Raw genomic sequence first — 22633 nt, 5'->3', positions numbered from 1 at the left:
CACCTTCTGCGCTGATATTTGCACTCCTTTAAGACGGGGCCACTTATCTACATCTTCTTGTTGTGGGATGCTTTACAGTAGTGGTGAAGCTCTTTTTACTACCATCGGCCCTCCATGGCTTAATACTTGAATACTTGATACTTTATGTTTTCCTTAGGTTTACCTATTATGTCCCCAAAGTAAGGGTGTAATGCCACCTGGGATTGTTCATTTAAAAACTCTACTAGGTCTTTAAACGTAGCCTTACACTCCTTTTTCTTATAAATGTCTTAAGCAACATGCCTCCACCTGTCTTTCTACTTAGAAGCTTAGATAGAATCGCCCGCATGTTGGATGCAGCATTAAGCTCTTCCATATATTCCAAATCTGCCATTGCATTTACACAGTTAATCAGGAAAAGAGCAAATGAGTTGAGCACTTCACTATCCTCAAACTTAATTATTTGCAAACTTAACGCCTTATCCATGTAGCCTACAGACATCTTATATTTATTACAGACATCTTATATTAATTAACCTTACACTACACAACATAAACAAAACAGAGGACACCCTGGTTGGCTCACACACTGAGAAAGAGAAACAACAGATGCAGTATTTGCTTTGAGGATGCTGATGGAGAAGTACAGAGAAGGTCAGAGGGAGTTGCATTGTGTCTTTGTAGATTTACAGAAAGCATATGACAGGGTGCAGAGAGAGGAGCTGTGGTATTGTATGAGGACGTCTGGAGTGACAGAGAAGTATGTTAGAGTGGTGCAGGACATGTATGAGAGCTGTAAGACAGTGGTGAGGTGCTGTAGGTGTGACAGAGGAGTTCAAGCTGGAGGTGGGTCTGCATCAAGGATAAGCTCTGAGCCCCTTCTTGTTTGCTCTGGTGATGGACAGGAAAAAGAAAAGACAGGAGGCAGAGCTGGAGGTAGCATAGCTAAAGATGTTGAGGTTCTCTTTGGGAGTGACGTGATGGAAAGGATCACGGATGAGGACATCAGAGGGACAGCTCATGTTAGATGTTTTAGAGATAAAGTCAGAGAGGCCTGATTGAGGTGGTTTGGACATGTTCATGAGGAGATTTATGGACATAGTGAGAGGACATGAAATTATTTGGTGTGAGAGAAGAGGGTACAGAAGATACGGTTCGATGGAGGAACATGATTGGGTGTGGCGACCTCTGAAAGTAGAAGAAGCCAATGAACAACTGCATAGTTAGAGAATATGATTTTGCTTGTAGAGTACCAGCTGAAAGTCTGTCAATAATGTTTTGAAATAACACAGGACAATGTCTAAGTGAAAAGCAAGTGCACACATGGATTGAGTTTTACGGATAAAAGCAGAAAACTACAACATCCCAGCCACTTTTCCAATTATATTCTAATCACTGAATAAACACAAATGGTTCAGATTTGAAACTTCACCACATGTTCAGACAAATGCACATGCAGGCAGGTTGCCTCTTGTGTTTGACTCAAGTACGTCTATGCACTTAGCATTTCATTTACTAAGTTAGCAATTTGTTTGTCTCAATCAGCACACTCAGGTTTAGCATAAAGCAACTTAACTTGACAACTCCTTTCATATTCTTTCTAATCCTATTTTACAAATATGTGACACTCATGCTGTTTTGGGAAGCAGCAATCTATTGAAAACCCCCAACACCCTGCAGATGGTAAAATAAAAATAAATGTTATTAAATGTAGCTAGTGTTTTGATAACTGACCAATAACTGACTTTGGCGACTGGGCCGCAGGAGGTAGAGCGGTTGTCCACCAATCCCACAGTTGTTTGTTCCATCTCTGACTCCGCCCGCCACATGTTGAAGTGTCCTTGAGCAAGACACTGAACCCCAACTTAGCTGCTCCCGGTGAGTGTTGGCCAGCTGCATAGCAGCTCCCCCATTGGTGTGTGAGTGTGATTGGGTGAATAAGAAGCAGTGTAAAGCTCTTTGAGAGCCAATAGGTAGAAAAGCGCTATATAAGTGCAGAACATTTACCATTTACCCTTAAAGGGCAGGGGACATGCTTATTCGAGAAGGATTCTCTGATCAAACTAGGCCACTAACATCAAAGGCAGTTTACCCAAACACATGTGTGTTCATCCTGAGAAGTGCTGGAAAAACCAGCAGAGAGCAGCTCTACATCTGTCTCTGATGTAGAGGGGCCTGTAAATTAATTCAAGGATTTTGCTCCCTCCCTTTCTCTTCCCTAACTGTCATCATTACCAATGGAAACACACCTCACACATGCATACACACAAAGGCAGGCTTACAACCACAAAATCGTAGAAAGAACACACCAGGCATATAACCAGAAACAAGTTACCACCCACTATTTTTTCTTTTTCCATGGTGAGTGGAGCAAGACACCCACTTAAATCCAAATTAAGATTGCAACATACTGTTTTGAAATTTAAAAAGAATGTAAAGGCATGAATAGGTGCATCAAACTGTGCAACACTCACACGTGAGCTGAGACAACACTGTCTGTTTCTAAATGAGTACATGGCACACAAACACAGAAAGCTGTAGTTTACTCTAGAGTGCTTTGTAATTATGTAGCATACCTAGGCCTCCCAGGCTCCCTCTCTGTTTCCTGTTACAACAACACTAACTGGATTCTGATGTCTCAGACATTTCCATAAACCTAGCTCTTTGTCTGGACCTATACTGTGGCTCTAATGCATTGGCAAAAAACTCACAAGCCTTCTTTTTGCTTGCAGTTCTAGTGCAGCAATGGAACCTAATAAATCAGCATGTAAATCCTCTGTTGACATTTGCATGTTCAGCACACCCTTAAAATTGTTTAAGTGATACAATGAGCTTTGAAATCAGCATTAGCTATCAGCTGTAGCTCAGTTGGTGGAGCAGTTGTCCATGAACTACAGGGTTAGCAGTTTTCAATGGTCTACACTTTTCTACCTTACGATACCCAAAGCACATTACACTGCTTCTTATTCACCCATTTACACACACACACACACAAACACACAGCTACTGATGGATAAACTGTTATGCAGCTGGTCTGTATTCACTGTGACAGGAGGAGCGGAGAACCAGAGCATCAACCCTGGTATTGGTGTACAATTGCTCTCCTCCTAAGCCACAGTTGCCTGGTTTGATTCCTGCTTCTTCCATGCTACATGAAAAAGTGACACAAAACCACAAGTTGCTTTTGGTGGGTAAGAGCCCCTTGATAAATTTGCCATTTATCTAGCCTGCAGACTGAGGAAAGAAATGTAAGACGAGACAGATATAGAGACATTAGCTAGAAAGCTAGGGGGCAGGGGTTATAAAGCCAAAAAACTATTATACTCTAAATATTACATTTACTCTGGGACAATTAAAAAAACAGCTGCAATACAAAATGACAGCATCTGCAGCACTATTTTGAGACAATAAATTAGTCTCATCATAAGAATAATCCATTATGACGTCCTATTTATAATAAAAAAATGAGCACATAGTTATGAAGGTGTTACCTGTGATGTCACATGCAGCTAGCTCTAACTATGTAACATGCACTGAGACATAAACAGCACAAAACCAATCAAGAAAAACACACAAAGGATGAAAAAGTACAATTTTTCTATAGCTTAACACTGGCAAGGTGGAAAAAAACACACAGTTGCAGTAATCCAAATATGAAACATTTACACTTTTGCACTTGCCCAGGGCCAGTAAACTCTATGATCGGACAAGTGGAATGCATCATGCAGTTGTTCAATCTTAAAGTGTCCATAATCTCTCATTTCAAGTGAAACAGAGACTGGGTCATTTTTCATTTGAAGCTGTCCTACCCCTGTTTACTAAGTTCACCATAACTTCATGATGCATTACTAACACCATTTCATATAACCTACAAGCATAGCCTACTGCAGTGTGCTAGTGTCAGCGTACATGGTCACTAAAATATAAGATAATCTAGAATAACTGCCTAAAATTGCACATCTCAAGATAAAATGAGTGAACCTAGTTTGAGGCGACAAAATACAGGCACCACCAGTCTCGCACTCTAAGCCACTCGATCTAAATGCTAAGCCTGGATGGTTTTCATAGAAATGGTATGTCCTTCATAGATGCCTGTTGTTCAAAAGACAGCAATCTTTTACTATTGAAGACAGGTCAACAACTGATTTGTTGTCTATCTGCAAACTACGACAAAGAATATGAAAAATATGAAACGTTTCAGGAGTCAGCTGTCCATGATAGGCCTTTAACAGCCAAGGTACCAGTGCAAATACACATTTTGCAAACTTTAGCAGAGTAACTAAGCAAAAAAAGGACACCAAGACAACAAACTCACCAATTACATCATAAAAATATGGTACCAATTCAAGCAGTGGAGAGCGATAGTTTTAAACTAATTTGAAAGGTTCAGACACTGATACACACTGCTTAGATCTGTCAGAGAAACACTGAGTTAATGACATGAGCTACAGAAACAAAGAAATTCGGCTTTCTTTAAGTATAGAATGGAAAACAGTGCTATATTTGGGACCGTGGTTGTTAAAGGACAGGTTCATATTTATTAAATCTGTTACAACAACATGAAGGTGCCCATGTGAACACTGAAAGAGGTTTTACTTGCTGTAATCATTCTTCCTGTTTATACTGGCCTCAAAGAGATCTCTTCCTCAAGCTCTCTCAATGAAAGAGATGGGGGCCAAAATCCACAGTCCTTGCTCTGTTCAAAAATGTATTCAGATGTTTATCTAAAGTTAAAATGATGATTAAGCAGTCTGACTTTATTAAAAGATGTGGATATTTTCCAAAGTTCACTTGTTTTGTATAAAATACTTTCCTTGTGTTTCCCTCAACAGTCTTTTCCTGTTGAGTTGCAGTGAATGTAAAGTATCAAAAAAGATGGACTGTGGGACCCCATCAATTACATAGGAAGCATGTTTTTTAAATTAATTTCCTATTTCAGTAATTATCTATGCATTTTTATGTGGGCACCTGACTGGTCCTGACACAAAATATGACTTTTAGTTTTGGACAGTTAAAAGTAGGTAACAGCTGTGGCACACAAATGTTAAGCCTTCATTGAATGACATTCTATGTAATATATTATATTTACATACAGGATCTTTACAGTAACATCATTGTTCTTTTCCTGTAGATTGTCAACCAATGCATCCAAGTGTATAATGGTGACTAAAGTCATGTCATGATGTAAAAGCAAATAAAGTGCAGTGAAAAGTCTGTAGCGTCACCACTGGAGACTTTAGCACAACTGTACCAATTCAACCACAGCCTGACACAGCCTGGCCTTAACACATTGAAGGCATTTCTAACATGCACTGGATCCACTAACAGTAATATGATGAGTAATTCTGATGTTATGCCAGCATTTGGAGACTGTAGCCATGGTGTCATCATATTCCAAAAGTGTGCTTAGGCAGCAGTGACCATGCAGTGACTCAGCATCATACAGCAGAGCTCAGGACCTCGGGCATAATGGCAACTAGAGATGGACTGGACCAAAAACACTGATAATGGAAAAAAGCCAAAAGCGCTAAACATAGAGTATGCGTAAACTTATATTTTATGAATTGTATGACCTTAGCACACACACAGTCAGAGATATATACACAGACAAGCAGCACTCTTTTCCAGTTCACTTCCTCCCAAGACAACACTTCACGCTCAACTGACTGCAATGAAAACACTACAAACACAAGCACCCTCCTTTGGACTTATGCTACATGTCTCTGTCTCTCTCTCTCTCTTCGTTTGCCTCTTGTGCTCAAGTTCAAAATGTTTTATTATAAGCATGAATGCAGAGAAAAATGAAAGGGATAAAACATCAAAAACTCTCTTAGATAAGGTCCCCGCTAGCCAATCAAAAGAACTTTAGTACTTTTCTAATAGATCCCCAAACAAACTCTGTGTAAGTATGTCTCTCTCCTAAATGTCCAGCTGAACATTTGTTCAATGAGTGGAGTCCATTTTATGTCCAGCATCACAAATTAGTCAAAAAGGGCTTTGCAACATAAACAACCTGCCTCCTAAATCTTTTACCTTAAACATCTCCTTAGAAACACATTGCTTGTGAGAAACAGACTGCTGAGTGGTGGTAATTTCAGGAAGTGTAGCTTACACTGCCACATGAATTGAAATCAATGATATTTGTAAAACATGATTCTGGTCAGTCATACATCATTCCTATTGCGTCCCAAACATTGAGAGGCTGTCCTATACATTTCTATATGGTATTTCACAATGAAGCAGAATTTCCATCAATTTTCTGTAACCCAGAAATATCCACAAATTTTTGACTAATAGGCAAACATTTATTTTCTCTGACCCGGTGTAACTGTAAAAAACAGACCTTGTTTTGGTGCAGCTGATTCCAGCTGTATCCTAGAGGTAGAGATGTGGTCTACCACGGGACAGGCACTGACATGAGCTGAGGCTCTCATGAGCCCATTTGTCCTGAGCTAAACTCTAAAAGCAGTAGCAGCAAACCAGACAACTAACCACGTTTAGAAAAATGGGGAGCACACTTTGCCGAAGGTTCCAGCTACCTGAACTGAATATTGGTTGCTCTTTGTAGCGTGTTTTGGACTTAATTGTGGTGTCTGAATGTATAAGGGTGTCAAGCATACAACGCCAGGGCACCTGCTAGACAGGATGGAGAAGCCATCTCTCTTTAAGCAGACAACAGTCAGAATGAAAGTGGCAGCAAACTAACATGCAGAGACGAGTGGACATGGAGGCAGTGAGACAGCTGAGTCAGGATGACATAGTGAGACTGCTTACAGACAACAACACAGGAGGTAAGGCTCCTAGTTGTTTTTAGGAATGACAAAGGTCACTGGTCATTTATTGGGACAAGATGCTGAGCACAATTTTGGCAAGTTCAGTGTGGCTCAGGGATTTACAAATATCTATTCACATTAATATGATTGTCTGATTGCATTTATATATATATATTTATATAACAAATCACAGAAACACTATGTCCGAAAGCCCAGACTCACTTGTTCCCTACTCCCTATATAATATACAGTAAGTAGTTCCCTCTATAGTGAGTCAATTGGCATTTCAGACACATGCTTATCGTCACAATGCACCAATGTTAACAGGTGTTAGAATAGCGCAACTGTAATTTTCCCAATCTCTAAAACGCGGAGCATTGCATTGTGTGATTGTTCCAAAAGTATATACTATGTACTTTACTTTTAGTGTTGCATTGTGGGATACTTTGGGTGCACTATGTAGTGGAAAGATTTACACATTCAACATTCAGACACTACTACAAAATGGTGGGAACGCTATACATGTACAGGGTGTGATTTTGGACAGAGCCCATGTTGATGTGGACTCTTCAAAGAAGTGGTCAATGAAATTAGTTGTATGGTTAAACTTTTGTGATGTCAACCTACAGAATTATGCATGTTGCTTTGTTTGCTTTGCTTTTTAGGTTGTCAAATTACCCACAACATTTATGTCTGCAACAAGTCATTAAAAGGGAACACATGTTTGAATTATGTTTTCTATTCAAAATCCTATTGTTATAGTATCTGTAAATACAGAATTTGTTAATCTCCGATAATATATTTACATTTTCTTTGAATACTGTGATATATGTAATGATGGGAGCATATTAATTTTTCATTTTTAATTGTGTGATAACTTCAACAACACTGACCGAGCCCAACATATCTGTACTCTTTACAGATGTCCAGTTACAAAAAGATTCTTTCGGTATTAAATAATTTAATCCAACTAAGCATAACGTAATGGTGTATTTGTTTAACAATTGTGATAATGTTTGTGCATAAAAGAAAATGTTATGTACAAGGAAGAGGGTGAATACCACAAATTATCTTAAAATGCTGGTATGTGCCACCTAAGAAGAATAAATTGTTGCATGAGGTAAGGTTCGTTGGAAGGTAAATGAAAAACTGGGCTGGGCAGCGTTGCACAGCGTAGTCTGTATGATAACTTTTGAATGTAGAAATTGAAACATCCTGCTGCCAGCTCAGTACAAGTTCGGTCACATTTTTATGGTTAACCACAGACACAAAAATTTTTAGAAATTCATAAGGGAAATACAAATGTACTGCCACTCAGTAGGTCACTAAGTTTCACATTTCAAACTAAGGGCCTGTTAACTAAGTAGTTAGTCGTGTAAAGCTACAGCATCAAGCTACTGTTCAGCAATACTTGTGTTAATGCCTCTCAACACTCAACAGTGTTTACATCCTGTGGTGTCTGGGAATAAGAAGCATAAGAACCCTGCAGGAGGTCAAACTGAACTTCTTAAACATGGGCCTTCATAAATTGAAGGAACTGTCTCTCATCATTTCCTTGCGATGTGTCTGGTCCCCTCACACAATAGATACGCACTGAATATTGCTGTTTTAAACAAAACTCTTTCTTGTGACTTGTGTCACATAATATGCCTCTTGGTTTCTGTTGGAATTGCTCTGTACAGTGTTCTTCCTGACATAGTACACCTCCATGTAATATGAACAGAATCAGGATCCTTTTGTGTCGTACAACACACTTCTGTGTCCATGGCACAACACACACCCGTGGGGCCTACTCTGGATCATGACGGGCATATTAGATGTGGAGTTTACTTGATGTAGAGTGACTTACTTCCTGGGCTCTGCTGACTCGGCAGAACAAGCAGCCAGACTGATAGCATGGCACAGGTGTAGAAGCTCCACTGTGCCAAAATAAATAATTACAAGGAAACCTCAATACAATAAAATAGTCCTTAAAATTTAGGATTAACTGTGGTGTGGGTCCAGTATTACAAGGTGGTTTCATCACCCATACCACTGCACATGATGTGTACATATGCAGGTCCTACTGTAGGAAATGTTGAAAACATGAACATAGGATGCAGCATCTGGGAGCCAAGTAGTTTCATAGAAGAACATTTACTGACTGCATGTGAAGGATTCTTAAGTAGAATCCTATCTGAACTCCCCCCAGTTACTCAGGCCCAAGCAAAGTCAAAAAAGTTTTATTTTCAAACTAAATTTCCTCTTTCAGTATCCATTCACATATACTATAGTGAGTTTTTAAACACGATACTCACATATTCCCACACACAACTACATATTCATACAGCGGGTAAAATAAGTATTGAAGTATGTCATCATTTTTCTCAGTAAATATATTTCTAAAGGTGCTATTGACATGAAATGTTCACCAGATGTTGTTAACGAACCGTGGAATCCACACACGCGAAGAAATCAAACTAGATGTACATAAATTATGTGTAATACTGTGAAATGACATGAGGTACGTAATGGTATTGAACACATTTAGAAAGGGAGGTGCAACAAGGCATAGAACACCAAGACACCAGCTGAAATCAATCAGTAATTAGAAAGCAATCCTGCCCCTTGTCAGTGCAAATTAATATTAGCCGGCTCAGTCTCAACTGATGGCCTATAAAAAAGTGTCTCAATACCGAGGTATCACACAAAATACATGTAATGATGGGTCAAAGCAAAGAGCTCTGTCAAGACCTTTGCAACCTTGTAAAACATAGTGATGGCATTGGTTACAGAAGTAGTTCTAAACTTCTGAATGTTCCAGTGACTACTGTTGGGGCCAAAATCTGGAATTTCACCATAAACCGGCCACACCCAGGTCCTCCTCGCAGGATTTCTGACAGAGGAGTGAAAAGAATTAGCATATGAGTTGTCTAAGAGCCAAAGATCACTTGTGGGGAGTTTCAGCAAAACCTGCAATTAGAAGGTACAATTGTTTCAAAGATAACAATAAGTAATGAACTCAACCGCCATGGCTCATATTCACGCTCACCATGAAAGACTCCATCGGTGAAGAAAACGCATGTTAAAGCTCATTTAAGGGTCTTAACTCTAACTCTTTGGATGCCATAATACACACCATGTTTGGAGGGAAAATGGCAATGGATATCACCATACCAACTGTGACGTTTGGAGGTAGATACTTCACATTATTGAACAAAGGATGAATGGAAATAATGTACCAAGATATTATTGATAAAAATCTGCTGCCATCTACCAGGATGATGAAGATGAAAAAGGGTGGAACAATACAGCAAGACAATGATCCCAAACATGCAGCCGAGGAACCTCTCAATTGCTTTCAGAGAAAGAAAATAAAGCTGTTAAAGGGGCCCAGCCAATCACCTGGCTTGAATCCAATTGAAAATCTATGGAAAAAACTAAAGATCAGATTTCACAGAGGATGCCCACGGAAGATTTGAAGAGTCTTTGTGTAGAAAAATGAGCCAAAATTACACCTGAGCAATGCGCGCGACTAGTTTCTCTATACAGGAAGCATCTTGAAGATGTCATTACCAACAGAGGCTTTTGTGCAAAGTATTAAATAAAGTTCATCAAGTGTGATCAATACTTTTTCCCTGTGTCATTTCACATTATTACACATAATTTAATTTATGGACATCTATGGTTTGATTTCTTTGCATGTGTGGGTTACATGAGTTGTTACCAACATCTGGTGAACATGTCATGTCAATAGCACCTTTCAAAATGTATTTAATGAACAATATAGTGACATGTTCAATACTTATTTTACCCACTGTAGATAACACATGTACCACAAACAAAAAAAAAAAATCATAGGGATGGATAGTTTAGGGCAGCATGGTGTTTGAGTGGTTAGCCCTGCTGGCCTGCTAGCCCTGTTTGGTGATACAACACATAATGCATGGAATAAGGCTACGGCCATCTATCTGACAGGGAAGAAGCAATAACTAGTCTAAATATAATCTGTAAGCTGTCTGCATTATAAGGGCATAAGGGATATTCAAAGAGTAGGCAAAATGATGCAGCATTTCTTAGGCAGTTAAAGAGCTGAGGTGTAGGAACAAAAATACAAAAAAAGATGTGACATAGAATAGAAGCATAGTGTTTGGAGAAACACAGGTTCAATCTGAGTCTGCCTGGAGGATATAATACATAGGAAACATATACTGTAAAGAATAATAGGTTCAATTTGACACAGAGACACAATCCCTTTAAACACTGTGTCTACAATTTGATGATAGTTGGGCTGAGAAGTGACCAAGCACAAGGCCCAGTTTTCTCACAAGAATGCAACAGAAACTCAGAACACGCAACAGCAAGTCAGCAGGTTTGAACCCATACCCTTCTTCCTGTGAGTTGACCATGCAAACCCTGGCTTACAAACACACCATTCCCACTCTATCAGAACCTTTTTCTGGACAGTTCTATTGACAGCGAGTAACATCTTTCCCATTAGCTACAATTAGATATGAACCTCAGTCTAGACTGTGGTTTTCACAGTTCATTATGTTTTGCTAAGATGGAAAATGTAGTAGAAGTTGTGGCTATCAGATGTCCACTTCCATATTCTAGTACCCACAATGCCTTGCTTTTTACATTGAAAGACCAGCAGAAACAAACTACACTCTACTATTTTTGTACATCACTGATATTGTGTTGCTTTATTGTCCATGGATGTATCATCATATATGGTGTCTTGGGGTGTTTTGACTGTCCATCCCCAGTTCAAACTATACAAATCATTTCCAGTTGTTCTAACCTAGTCACACAACCAGGGGACCATAACCTATTTGGTTTTTATTACATTTTTATTATTTTTTTGGTTCTTTGAGTCAGTGACTTTAAGTAGGTATCACTTTGATTTACCTGCAATTAACCTCCCACAGAACCTTACTGGCAAATGTATCAAATTTGTTACTGTGAAAAGCTGCTAGACCACCTTTAGCTTTTCTGTTTTAACAAGGTTGCAATAATAATCATTTTTTTGTTTCTAGGTCTCTTCTTTAAGATATAACCAAAAATATGTACACAAAACAACACTAACTTATCAGAACCCAAAAACAAACAGCACAATGTGCAATCAGCACATCTTTTGGGGAGACCGCTTGAAATTTTCTTTTCAGTTCGGTGTCTTTTCCCCTTTATCTAGGTGATCTAATACTGCTTCTATGATATTCAAGTCTGGCGTCAGTCGAGGCCAATTCATGACTCGCATTGTTTTATTGGCTGTTCTTTATTTCAAATATAATTTCACTGTATTAGCACTGTGCCTCGGGTCACTGTAAAGCTAATAACTGTTCCTTGTCAGACACTTTCCAGAAGGTAGGGCCCAATATAGCAAATGTACATGTGGATCAGTTAAATAGATTATTTAAATAGTCATTTCTGTTTGGGGAAATTGTTTCTAGCTTCAAATAACTGACTCATCAACGCTAAAGGTGGGCAGGAGGGAATAAGTGGTTACAGATAATAGATGGATAAATTATGATTATGGCATCTTTGCCACAAACAGCCCCACCAGTGCACAGATTTTTACAGGCAGCTATGAAGGGGGAGATCATCGAGACACAGGGATTTTCTGTAGCTGATGTTGGTGACATTCATGGTGGCAGTGGTGGTGAAACAAAGGGACTGTACTTTACACAGTGCATTTGCTAAATTACAGCAGAGACTGCATTCAGTGAGAGATGACAAAGGATGTGGGAGGTTTCACAGGGTTAAAAATAAGGTGGGACTTAAAGAAGAACAGTAGAGTGTGCAAAGAGGAAAAGGAAAGCAGAAAACTATGTGTGTAAGAAAGAATGAATGATAAACACAGTATATCAAAAAGATATAGAAAGATAGAGGAAGTATTGAAAGTCATCAAACAGGAAAAACAATGTCACCCAGAGGCTGGGTGCTTTAACATGGACTCTCTGAGCATGACTCCACTCTGCCTACACTCCTCCCTCTATCATGGGGCAGTCCTTTTGCCAAGCTGGAGCCACCGTGCACACCCAGTTCTACACTCTTCATGCGTGCTCTTGCCGCCCTGCACAGTACATGCAACAGGGAGGTTCACTGCATCTCACCAATCAATACATATCAGTACATTTACATAATACTAGATAAAGGGAAAAGACAAAATGCAAGAATAACATGGAGTGTAATTCTATGCAGATCCACTAACTTACAAAAGCCCCCAAATCATTTTAGAACAATTCATTCTTTAAGAATAGAGCTATTCATGTCAACTGATGAAAATGTATATATTTTCACATATCGCAAAATATGACAGATGTCTTAGATATTGTAAGATACTTATCTTAGAGTGTCAAGTTATACCTGCAGTCATATCTATTTATATGTTGACAATTTTAAGCAAAAGACAAAGAAACACTCATTTATATTTGGATATCACCCAGATGATGATGACCTTTAAAGTTTTGTAACTCAGGAGCCAGAGCTCATAATATGGCATAACATAGACGTTTGGTGTCATCTTTAAGACTCTTCTTCATCAGTATAAAAGAACGATGTTTGTTGCAGCTTTTTACAAATCACTGCTGCGGTTCACAAAGTTAACATGGTTAAGCATTAACAATGGCACCACACCATGGATCCAAAGTCCCTCTCCTTCTTTCCCTCTCTCTCTCTCCCTCCCTCTGCTGTCCAAGGGGGATTAATGCTAAGTATTAGTAAAATGCTAAACAGGCTATGGCTATGGTTTGGCTGTTGTCATTCCAACTAGAGACACACGCACACGACTTACCCCTCCCCAATATCCTGATGTAGTTAATGAAAGAGAAGATCTATTGATCAAGTAAGCTCAAAACAAACACACAGACAGACAACCGGATAGCCGGCCTCTTAAATAGCCAAACCCAAGTGTCTCTATAGTCCTGAAGAGTCCTGAAAGTTTTTACCCAGATTACAATTTGGCTGCATAAATCTGATGCCTTCTCTCATCTGGCACTCTAGGTCTTCATGGGACCTCACTTTGAGTGTGATCAGGGTCCTGTTTGACTGCTGCAAGTTTTTGCTTAGTGTTAATACTGGACTGGATCTAAGATGTGGCGTGTATGCAAATTATGTATCTGTTGATTCTTTTTTTAAATAATAGCTGTTACTTACCTGGTGGTACAACATGCAGCTGGCAGTGTTTCTGCACTGTCTGGGGATCTAGGTCTAGGTTTAGGTTGACTGCATTTTAGATCGATCTACAAATTATTGGACTTGTCTCGTCGCTCTCTTTTTGGAATTTATGCATGTCACTTGCTGGTAAGTTGTACACATGGCAGTTTCAAATAAGGACATTTACAAACAACTGCAAATTTATATGTGAAGAGGTCACCTTGATTTAGATGTTAGTTAATAACACACACAAGCACAAACACACACACACACACACACACACACACACACACCAACAACACTGGGAGACCAGCGTAGCACTTGAATGCTTTTACTACTGAGCTATGCTATTTTACTCTGTATTGAATGTGGTTTGATATTGTTATGCTAAAATAATTAAGACCTTCCCTGAAAACACATTGTCTGGATGGCAGTATATGATATGATGCTATAAATTCTGTATATATCCTTCAGCATATAGCCAAAAGTTCCTAGGTTCCTAAAATATCTTTGGATCTGAGATTAGGGGAGACACTGAACACAGTTTATTTAGCAGAATTATGATAAACGACAACCAGAGGACAACAGGTACAACTGCAAGTCAGTTTACCTTATTTAATGTGGTAAAACAAGCCTGCATTATTGCACATAATGAGCAACACCGAGGAGTAAGGTGTAAATGACGAACTCTTGTATGCAGTGCAAAAGACTTTCAGTTGTATCTTTTGATGACATTAGCACTGTGGCACAGAGTTGCCTGAGCGATCACTTCAAGACTCGTCAACACAGAAACCAGTCCTGCCAGGCTAAACTACTTTAGTCAGTAAACTGACTCATCTCCCAGGCACACATGAAAATTATGTAGGGAAGTGTGAGGCAATATGATGGATAGGTGCTGACAAGAGCCTAAATCATATCCTGGAAGCAGGAAAGGTGTAGGGGGAAAAAAAAGGTTGTCCAGAGCCAACGAGCAACCAGAACCCCCCAGAAACTAAATACAGCCCACATACAGTGTGGCAGATTATGGACCAAATTATACACCACACCTCTGTATTAAGCCAATCATCAGACATATGCTGACTTGATTCAAGTGAATTTAGCAGCTGAAACCACGGGTGGGAGGTGGACACTGGCTTGACACACCCTGGAACAAAGACACACAGGAGGAGGTCACACTGGAAAACAACAACTGCATCGAGCGGTCCATCTTTTGGACACATGACTCTCTTCATTTGAAATTGCATGTGCATGAATCATTAAATTGCTCCATTTAGAAAGGGTGAAATAGCCTGGCAACAGCAATCAGTTGTGTTATTACTCTCTGAATCTACTGTGGCATTTTCTTCCCCCCAATTTTCCATCATGGTTTTTAACCATACAAGTACACTTTACTGTTTTAAATTAAAAATAAATGCATTAGAATCTGTATACAGATTATGTGTATTTATTGTCTAGTGTCTAGTCAAGTCTACTGTGTAAAGAATAAAATCCTATAGTAAGCTGCAGCAGCTGTACTCTAAGGACCTAAGAATAAGCAAACATTTTTTTACTGTACACTGTTATTTAAATCTACAATATGCAACTGAAGTTAGCGTTAGCCTGAGACACACAATCGTACACTGTTTTTTCTTTTTCTTTTTTTTTGGTCCTTTCGGCTTATCCCGTGAGTTCAGGGTCGCCACAGCAGATCATTGTCTGCATGTTGATTTGGCACAGTTTTTACGCTGGATGCCCTTCCTGACACAACCCTCCCCAATTTCTACCAGGCTTGGACCGGTGCTGCACAGCTGGAGAGGGGAATGTGCTGTTAGTGGTTCGGTGTCTTGGCCAGCGACACTTTGACATATAGCCAGTCTGGGGATCGCACCACTGACCCTGTGGTCAGTGGACGAGTGCCTTACCTAGCTACAGCCGCCCCCATTCTCACAACAATACACTAGTATTTGAATATTTTCCATACTCTGCACTTTAATAACTGGTAATTATGAAATTAGAGTAAATGATAATGGTCTAATAATTTACTGATGATGCAGAAACAGTTGAAATTGTCTGACTGTTTAGAAGGTAGAGAGACTTAGTCAAAAACTGCTACCAAGCTGAATGTCATGAACTTCCAAGCATTAACATGTAACAAATGTAAACGCAAAGTGCCTGGCCTATACACACACTTTTGCTTGAGGTTGTAAAAATGAACAAATATTTTTTTTTTTCTTTCAGTAACCTTCATTGGGCCTTGTGTTTGTGTTGGAAAAGCATCTAAGATCTGATACCAGTGGTGCTGTAGTCTAACCAGTAAGACAATGTGATGTTTGCTCTATAAACACAAAATGTGTTTGGGACAAAGAAAGCACCCTGAAGGACTTCATGCTATGTGGAACTTTAGGTTAGGAAATTGTGAAAGGCTGTAAAGATCTTTCTTTAAAACAGCTGTTTGGTTTTAGACACTTCCCCCCAAAACTCCATTTATGGTGAATGAATCTATCACCTCACTGTCTCCCTCTCTCTCTCAAACTAAATAGTTTCCACATTAGTTGCCAAGTGATTGGCTTGGGCTGCGGTGAGGATACTGCTTCTGTTGAGGTAGTTAACTCATGAGAGCTGTGTAAAAGCAGAGATGTGTTATCAGTTATACCTTTAACAATGGATTTGTCGTGGCTTGCTTTTAACAGGCTAACAAATGAACTCAAATAAGCCTTGAGAGCGTTTCGAATTTAAAGAACTTAGAATTTTAACTTTCCACAATGAACAGAGGTCTGTCTGTGATTAAAAGTATTGACTTCTCATTGTGAAGCCCCATATCTACCAGCTCTGGCCTCCTAGCACCCCTTCATCTGAGCTGTAACCGGGCCAGATCCAATTAAGCCCTGACTTGCTGCATGTCCTAAACTCACATTTCAAAGTCTCTCTGGCCTCTCAGCACAGTTTCTATCAATCATGTGCAAGATTTCCAAGACCAAAATCACAGTAGTGCAACAATTTTGCACATACTACCATCCATGCAACTTAGGACCACAGCATTGAGGCTGACAATGAAAGACAGAAAAAAGCAACTAAAACTATTCACTAACTAGGCTACAGTGTGAAGGGCATCAGGGGCAGGCTTGGATTTATTCAGGCAGACATGGCCAACAGTTTTAGGCCCAGAGAGCAAAAGCAGCATATCCCAACATGAAATTGGAGCTGTAGCAAATAATGTGTCCTTACAGTTGGAGCAGGGAAAGTAACCGCTGGCTGGGCGCTGAACAAACTGCTGATGTAATCACCAATCAGGGTCAGATAAACTGTGCCCTAGACTGAACTCCAGAATATAGCACAATCAATCACAGAACAAGAATGTGAGTCATGATGAAGCAAAACAATAAAGCTGCAGGCCTTTGCCTGCCTACAAACTTTCAGCTTTACCACACAGCAAACAGTCAGAAAAACTGGAAATTCCATTCTAATCTAACTAGAAAGAAGCCATTACTTGCCTGTACAATGGAATGGAGTGCAGTCTAAACACAGACAAAAATGAATTCTGTCACAAGCATTTACTGGAGCATAGTCAGCCCCGTTTGGACATTTGAAAACAAACCTTATCTAAATGACTGATAGCCTTTTACTTCAGAGATTTAAACCAAAAGTTGCTCTGAATCCTACGTTCATGTAAGTAACCAGGTTTAAGTAAGCTTTAAGTAGCCAGATTACTTGGAGAAATCAACTTTCTCTGGTAATCAGGGAATGGAGTTTAAGTGCACTTAAGTAACCAGCTTACTGGCAATCTGCATATACATACAATCTGATTTCACATCCACCTCAAACCTATTTTAGAAACCTGTCTTTATTTGCTGTATTCATGTCACTACACAGTGACAGGACAGGGGAGAGAGAAAAAGAGATGTGATAGATATAGCTGATAATACACAGTACAAATTGCCTAAATAAAAAAATCTGCAGTGGGGACTGACTTATTTAGACTTATATGAGGCACTCTGTGTTAGTTTAATATTCAGTCAGACTTTATGCAGACTTTGATTTTAATACGATGCAGCAATTTCGCTTCTCTGTCTACAAGCCTTTTGCTACTCCTATGCGCCTTCTGAGAAAGGTTACACAAAAACATGGCAGAGAAATCGATGTGATCCAGCAGAAATCTACCTGGGGAAAAAGAGAAGTTGACTGTAAAGTGGATACGTAAGTGCATGTAAATGCACTGAGTGACACATATTTCCCAATAAATGGAAGGAGAACAAACACCTTATAAAAGCTGAAAAATAAACACTACCTCTGACCGAAATCTAAAACAACCTCACAATAAATTGGGCTACCAACAAAATATTTAAATCCTAGTGAGTGTAGAATGAATCGTTAATTGGGTATAAAATGGACATACACAGATAACCAAATGATGTAATAAGCAAATAGAAGTCATGATTATATTCAATACAGACTTGTTACAATCCCTTAATAACTGCGTTGTGGCGTTTACCTTAAAGTTGCTGGAGTTGACCCAGGAGCTGGCGATGCCATCCACCATCTTATCCAGTGCTGTCTGATCGTGCTCAAGGTCGTGGGACTTCTCCTTGTCCAAAATATAATCGATGATCTCTTGCCCCACCTGCAGCCGTCGGCCCAAATCCTTCTGCAGGACCTGAGCCAGGCAGTTCTCCATGCTGGGCTCCATCATCCTTGACTAAACGCTCCCTCTGCCTTCCTCAGTCTGCCCTCTCTCAGTGACTGACTGCCTACTAGCAATCCTGCACTGCTCAAAGCAGTGGGAATGACAGCTAAACAAAAGAAGCCCCACTTGGTAAGTGTGTGGCTGGATGACCTGGGAAAAGGAGGATAAAAAAGAGGCAAGTGCACACAGTCTGCTGGTATTTTTATCCCTGAGGACAGGCCCTCGTTTTGTGCCAAGTGCTAGCTTGCTAGCAAGCTAGTGGCCGTGCCTTAGGGATGGATGGAGAAGGGCTTGGAGAATGGCAGCAATGCAGCATGTGTGTCTGGGCAGCAGCTGGGGAAAGTTTACTATTTCCTCTCACTTCCTCTTTTCCTAAAGTAGGGTGAGCCAAAGCGATATAGCAGGGATAGATCAGGGGGTTTTGGCTAACGATAAAGACAGCAAATGGAGATGGATAGAGAAGGCTAGCTTAGAGCTCCATGTCTTGTCCCGGGATCTGCCATGGAGAGCCCTAGAGGAAAAGGACAGACAAGCAAGTCAATTAATTGTCAAATTTTCAATGTAAGTAGAAACATCACTATTTGATTAGTCTCCAGTTACATTAATATTCTTTTAATATCGATCACTCTAAATGTCCCCATTCTTGAGCTTATAGCAAAAGTAGAGAGGTTTAAATGGTCTGCATTTATATAGCGCTTTTCTTCCTCTTGGTACTCAAAGTAGTAAGCAGTGTCTTTACACTGCTTCTCACTCACCCATTCACGCTTACAATCACACACACACACTCACATACCGATGGGGCCAACGCTCACCAGGTGCAAGTAAGTTGGGGTTCAGTGTCTCGCTCAAGTACACTTTGACATGTAACCGAATAATCAAACAACTGTGGGATTGGTGGACGACCACCCTACCTCCAGCGTCACAGTCGCCCAGTAAATAAAACGTTCAGTAAAAAAAATTACCTACTAAAATGTACTACTATATTATGGAGAAAAGTATAGGGACATCTGTTTTTTTTTTTTTAAAGGGAATCTAAATTCTCTGGAATACAATCATATAATTAACAATATAACAATATAAAATAATCTATACATTATTTTACCAATTTACAATACTACTCGTCAAATTGCTTGTTTTGTCCAAACATTAAAATCCAAAAGATTCAGTTTGCTGTGAAACAAAAAAAAATGTCCTAATATTTGACGGGATTGTGCAGAAAAATGTTTAATAATGGCCTAAAAGGGTTATAATACTTACCAGAAATAAGTTGATAATTCTCCTATCAACGGATTAATCTGTTAATAAACTAGTTCAGCAGCAGGGGAAGACAAGTTCCTGTTTTAACATGACATCGCCCTTATGGTCTGGACCCAACAGTTCATCACAAGACTTTTATCATAAACTGGACCACCAACTGTCAGCCAGGTCTTATTGCCCAACATTACTGGCCAACCTCACTAATGCTCTTTTGCAAAAAAGAGAGCAAATCCCTGCAGCCAACATCTGGTTGAAAACATTGGCCAAAAGACTAGAGACTGTTAATAGCAGATTAATCACCATGGTTTTGCGGTGAGATGTGCAACAATGACATATGGCTATAATTTAGTGTGACTCTTTAGTGTGTTTCTGGACTCACTGCAAGTTGGCGGTTGCCAGTCCTTAGCCTAATTAACACTCATAATAAAGTTAATTAAGCAGATATTGCTGAGTGGCACACTGGCAGCCGGTGATGACAGGTGTGGCCAAACATCTGAGCCAAATATTTTATCCTCAGAGTCAGAAACTATATAAAAATACATTCACAACACAACATGAAATTCCTGCCAAACCAAACACATTGCTGTGCTCTGATAGCTTCAGATCCTCAGCTTGACAAACCACTAGTATCAGGGAACAACAGTGGCTACGAGGTTGAGTTTTTGAGGAAACTCCAGATGACAAAAAGGTATTACTGCAATTCGTTTATAGGTTTGATCGTGTGCTGGTGGGTCTCAATCCTTTCAAATGGCCCCAGGCTTCATGTGGGACTAGATTATCTTACAGAAAGGAATGCTCATACAACCTCTATCAGATAAGAGAGCCTTTGTTATAAGAGGTAAAAAAAATTGCTCTTGCATAACTTGAAGCAGCAACAAGATACAGAACCAACGCACTGGACTATGTCCTATTTCATACCATTAAAATGTGTGAACTTTCTTTCTTCTGTTGTTAAAATCATGAGTAATATTATAACCTACCATTTTGCTAACAGACTGTGGTTTTGGCAAGCAACCTTCTGTACATGTTAGGTTAATTATGTGGGAGAAATCAGATAAAATTCAGCTTCAAAGTAACAGAAGTGATAAAACAGACTCTGTAGGTGGTGGCTATATATATATATAATACATGACTGTGTATGTGTTGACATGACCAGCGTTATTATTGTTTCCACTTAAGTTAGTTTTTATTTTTTCTTCTACTTATGGTTATTATTTTGTATAGTTTCTTTTTTTTTGACTGGGTTTGTTAGTGAGTTTAGTTTCAGTTTTTCATAGAAATTTAGTTTTGCTTGTAAGTCCCTTCTTCTCCTCAACTACAGTGATGACTGATGACAACTCTTTTCATCTGTCCCAGACATTCTTTAAGTCTGAAAGTGTTCGTCAGTTCTATTTTGTTTTGTATATAGTTTTAAAACGAGAGATATTTGTTAAATGTTTATTTTAGTATTAAGAGTCAATTTAGTTTTAATTTCGTTTTTTTCTTTTACATTTAGTTTCAGTAGTAGTTGCAGCTTCAGTTAACTATAATAACATTGGTATACACTGACATAAGTGTGAAAATGTGTTTGTTTGGGTTTTTCTGTGTTTTTTTTTTAATGCCCTGGGTTAAAAACAGTGTAGTAATAACATGTTAGATCTATTATAATGATCCTTGTTTAGCTGGTAAGAATTCAGTGTAATGCACAAACATATTTATTATATCACTAACAGCTCAGTCTGTTGTTGGATTGCTATACTATACTGTACTATACTGGCCCTTAAATCTCTTACAATTTTACCATCTGTCGTTCAGCTTATCTAGCTACACCTTTGACAAGCCACTCATCCTTGTCAGGAAAATGTACTGGACACACACACACACACACGCGCGTGCACACACACACAGCTGTCTGAGCAGTGCTAGCTGAGCTCCAACTAGCAGAGCCTGCCCATCACTGCTGCTAGCGCTGCCGACGCAGCCCTGACAGCTTCCACACACAGCGGTGTGTGAAAGAGACAAAAGCCTGCCCTTAATTGTCCTCCCCGTGTCCACGGCAAGTCTATTTTCTCGTTTTAACCTCTCTCTTAGAACAGCTGTCTAACATTTCCCCCGTGGCTAGGCAAAGTAGCTAGGTGTGTACGGGGGATAAAAGCTCGAGCTAGCCCCTAGCGAAGCCCTTCCTTTCAATGAACGTCAGTCGGCGGACAAGCAGCACAAAGACAAGAAAATTGTGACATGGAGGTGAGAAGGTGCGTCTAACATCATTCAACTTTCCACTCACCATATCCTGTTTAAACGCCGCAGCTGGCTCGGACATACAGCTAGTGTTGTTTGTGGTAAATATACAGTGTTACGGCCTCAAATCTCCTCAGTCTTTCTCTCACTCTCCACCCGGAATGCTGCCTGCAGGACAAGAATGGGATCGTCGTGCGCAGGCGCAGTAGATCCGGGGATGATGTTGGCACTTGGAAAACTGTCGCATGGCAATGAATAAAAAGCCCTGCTGGTGAGAATGATGGCAGGAGGTCGACGTGCAGCGACATCTACCGGACACGTTGAGTCTGTGCTTCATGTGCTGAGTGAACTTCTCCTTAAACAGGCAGAGGTACAGTTCATCCGGAAAATAATCCCTGCGTTTAACTTTTTCCACATTGTTTTTATATTACAGCCTTAGTCCAAATTGGATCAAATTCATTATTTTCCTCGAAGTTCTACAAACAATACCCCATAACGCGAAAGAAGTTTGTTCGAACTCTTTGCAAATTTATTTAAAAGAAAATAAAAACCACAGGTACGTAGGTATTCATGGCCTTTGCCAGAGCTCAAAATTGACCTCTGGTGCATC

General features: G+C 39.7%; 1 protein-coding gene across 43 annotated transcripts in view; it reads right to left on the bottom strand.

Moving 5' to 3' along the window:
- Window positions 1-22370, bottom strand: part of clasp1a (cytoplasmic linker associated protein 1a) — a 79214-nt gene extending 56844 nt beyond the window's left edge. For 8 of the 43 annotated variants that reach the window (XM_067516601.1, XM_067516619.1, XM_067516614.1 and 5 more), the window contains exons 1-2: window positions 22070-22354; window positions 18358-19060 (exon numbers count right to left, since the gene is read on the bottom strand). In XM_067516601.1, coding sequence (XP_067372702.1) covers window positions 18358-18555 — 198 coding nt within the window. In that variant the 5' untranslated portion in view covers window positions 18556-19060; window positions 22070-22354. Of the gene's footprint in view, window positions 1-18357; window positions 19061-22069 lie in introns of all 43 variants that reach the window. The other 35 variants (XM_067516606.1, XM_067516607.1, XM_067516595.1 and 32 more) reach the window with 11 other exon arrangements.
- Between the last annotated feature and the right edge of the window lie 263 nt (window positions 22371-22633).

This window comes from Channa argus, chromosome 9 (assembly GCF_033026475.1).
Source record: "Channa argus isolate prfri chromosome 9, Channa argus male v1.0, whole genome shotgun sequence".
In the NCBI taxonomy this organism is placed as follows: Eukaryota; Metazoa; Chordata; class Actinopteri; order Anabantiformes; family Channidae; genus Channa; species Channa argus.
The sequence above is the reverse complement of the archived record's forward strand: the minus strand, read 5'-3'. Positions and strand labels throughout refer to the sequence as shown.